The sequence below is a fragment of the Triplophysa dalaica genome, chromosome 9 (assembly GCF_015846415.1).
Source record: "Triplophysa dalaica isolate WHDGS20190420 chromosome 9, ASM1584641v1, whole genome shotgun sequence".
NCBI lineage: Eukaryota > Metazoa > Chordata > Actinopteri > Cypriniformes > Nemacheilidae > Triplophysa > Triplophysa dalaica.
In genome coordinates, this window is record NC_079550.1 from 15,381,149 (window position 1) to 15,383,931 (window position 2,783).

The 2,783-nt window shown below is 38.1% G+C and overlaps 1 protein-coding gene across 1 annotated transcript; it reads right to left on the reverse strand.

Annotated features, from left to right (window-relative positions):
- Positions 1–649: 649 nt before the first annotated feature.
- On the reverse strand, positions 650–2,582 carry polr1g (RNA polymerase I subunit G). Its single transcript, XM_056756113.1, is given in 3 exon segments — positions 650–1,472; positions 1,851–1,974; positions 2,060–2,582. Coding segments are annotated over 3 exon segments (834 nt in total). The 5' UTR covers positions 2,091–2,582; the 3' UTR covers positions 650–793.
- Positions 2,583–2,783: the final 201 nt, after the last annotated feature.

Genomic DNA, 2,783 nt, shown 5'->3' on the forward strand with positions numbered 1-2,783 from the left:
TCGGTGATAAAATCCCAGGTGGTGGCAAATCACTTGAGTTTCTATGACTCAAACAGAAATTAAATGGCAAAAGATGCTCAGTGTGGGTGTTGTTAGAACGATGCACATCCACAGATGCTGTCATGGAGTGGAGAGGCTAGTTGATGGGTTAAGTAAGGCTTGAGAAAAGTTTTTTTACACGTATTCAACACTGTTGCATTACCATCAGGTATGCATACAGCTGCGTGGGTTTGATCAGTTTTTGTTTATTAAGAATAATTATTCTCAACGCAATATGAGCTTTTTACTTATTGAAAGAATCAGCGAGAGCATTGAAAAGATAAATCTAGGAGTGATATGCAGCTCATGTAAAATTCAAATTCTGATCCCATTGGACTCTGTGATGCTCAATGTTACCTGCATGTACGCAGTGGGAGGGGCTGAGAAACAGAATTTGCAGGCTACGAACGTGCTGGGTGCTCATTAGAAAACATGACCATACCCCAGTGCAGAACAAGAGACAGATCATCACTGGTCGGGGAGATATATCGCCACCTATATGTGAACTTCAAACACTGCAGAACTGCAGTATTTAATGCCTGCATTACAATGCCATTCTCAGAACACTTATCATAATATGGCAGTGCAGAAAAAACGACAACCAAAAAAGTGATTTGAAGTAACAGATTCTTTAAAAATCAACATTTCTGGGTTAATATACGGTGTTGTACATAATCTTTGAATTTCCTTTTGACAGCTAAATGTTACAAGCCTGTGCGAAAATGACGGTATATTCCATAAAACAAGTTTAAGTCTACTCATTTCGAGACTTCTTCTTTTTCTTTTTCACAGGAGTGTCAAACTCAGGATAAGAAGGATCCAGTGGTTCAGTTTTGTATGTTGAACTAGAATCAACCGTCTCTTCACTCCTTTTTCTCTCTCTCTTTATCTTTTTCTTTTTCCTCCTTTCCTCAGCTGGCACTTCCTGCTAAGGAACATCAGGCAATTCTATCTGATGAGACTCAGTTTGCATCTGTTCTTGCTTAATATGATCTTCCCGATTAGCTTCTACCTCGTTCCGCTTGTCTTTCTTTTTCTTCTTTTTCCTTCGTTCCCTACTAACATCAGGGTCCAGTGGTCTTTCGGGTGACGTGGAAGAAACCGCGGCGACTTGCTTATCACCATGAGCTGGAACAGAACCACCGAAAGGCTGGAAGCGTTGCTTGAGGCCGGGAGGGATACATGGAGCTGGAGCTGCTGGGATGGCGATCGGGCCCTGGTTCTCACTGCAGTTTCCATAACTCTCGGAGATATTGAGGACACCAGAGAAACCAGAGGCAGAGAGGGAAGTGGTCTGGTTACCCCTATCGGCAATGAGCAAATGAAGGTCAGATGGGGCTGTCCTGCTGTTTAGAACACTGAACACTTGAGGCGTTGTACCGCTTGATCGGACCATTTCAAAGCCTGATAAAGGAACTTTGAGGTTTGCAAAGCTGTGGACGACAAGGAACAATGATCGATCAAAAATAAAAACACTCTTTTCTGCTTTATTACAAACAGTTTCAATGTACAGACTTTGATTTTCATGACTTTGCCCACCTATGACATTGGAGTTATTTCTGGATAAGCTATTTCACAATTTGTATGTATTAGCACTTGGAAAAATTGATTTTAACCATTAAAAAAGAAAAAAAACAGTTGATAAAATTGACAACTAAACAAAATGTTTAATACTTTGATATTGATGCATTGACAGATGATTTATTTCAATCTAAACGATATATTTCAGTTCAAAGCATACTTAGAAAAGTACATTTACTTCAGACATATCCAACGTGAATGTATTCGGATTCTTTAAAATGAATATTTACCATTTTGGATCAAAACGAGCTGGAGCTTTGATGAGCCATAACTCCTTGTGTTCATCCGATAATACACTTGTTGAGAGATCATACGAAAAGGGCACGAAATCCGCCGGGGGTTGATAATTAACATCTGAGAAAACAGCAAGTAAAATATCACTCATTTTACATATTGTGGTAGGTTAACACTAAACAGTAAAATCTATTTTAACACTTACTTCTTGACGATTCATCTTTACCGGACGACATATCTGAATACTGTTTTCACGACAACTTTATATAATAATATGCATTCATAAGCTAGTGATGCTTATATAATAATCCGAGAAGATGTAGATGTAAACACGTGAATAACATGTGGATGGAAGGGAATCAGATTTGACCCGGAAACAGTTTTACGCAATGGCAACGAAAGAACGTTTGTCTGTAATATCTCACATTAACCAGCAGAGGGCGCGCGTATAAAGCGTTTGCATTGACCACTAAAACACTTTGGGATGGTTTCCGGGACAGAGATTAGTTTAAATCAGGACCAGGCCTTAGTTAAATTGGGATATTTAAGTAGTTCTAAAAACATACCAAACAAAATACATTATTGGTGTGCATCTCGACACAAAACAATGGCAATGATCTTATTCAGTCAGTGTATGTCAGGTTAAATTGTTTTTGATCAAGACACCTTTGATATTAAAGTTAGTCTGGGACTAGTCTTCAACTATTGAGAGTAAATTACCTGCTATTGTTAGACCTAAACTTATATAAATGTTTGACTTTATTTTTAAATATTCTTATTTTTTTTCCTAAACGCTTGCTGTTTCGTTCATTTGTGCTTCTGGTTTAGTTGTTCAAAGATTTCTCATCAAATGTTTAATGTTTTAACAGATTGTGAGAAAAGCTCACATCAAATCACAAAATGTCAGCATGTGTTTAATCTATCTCTGC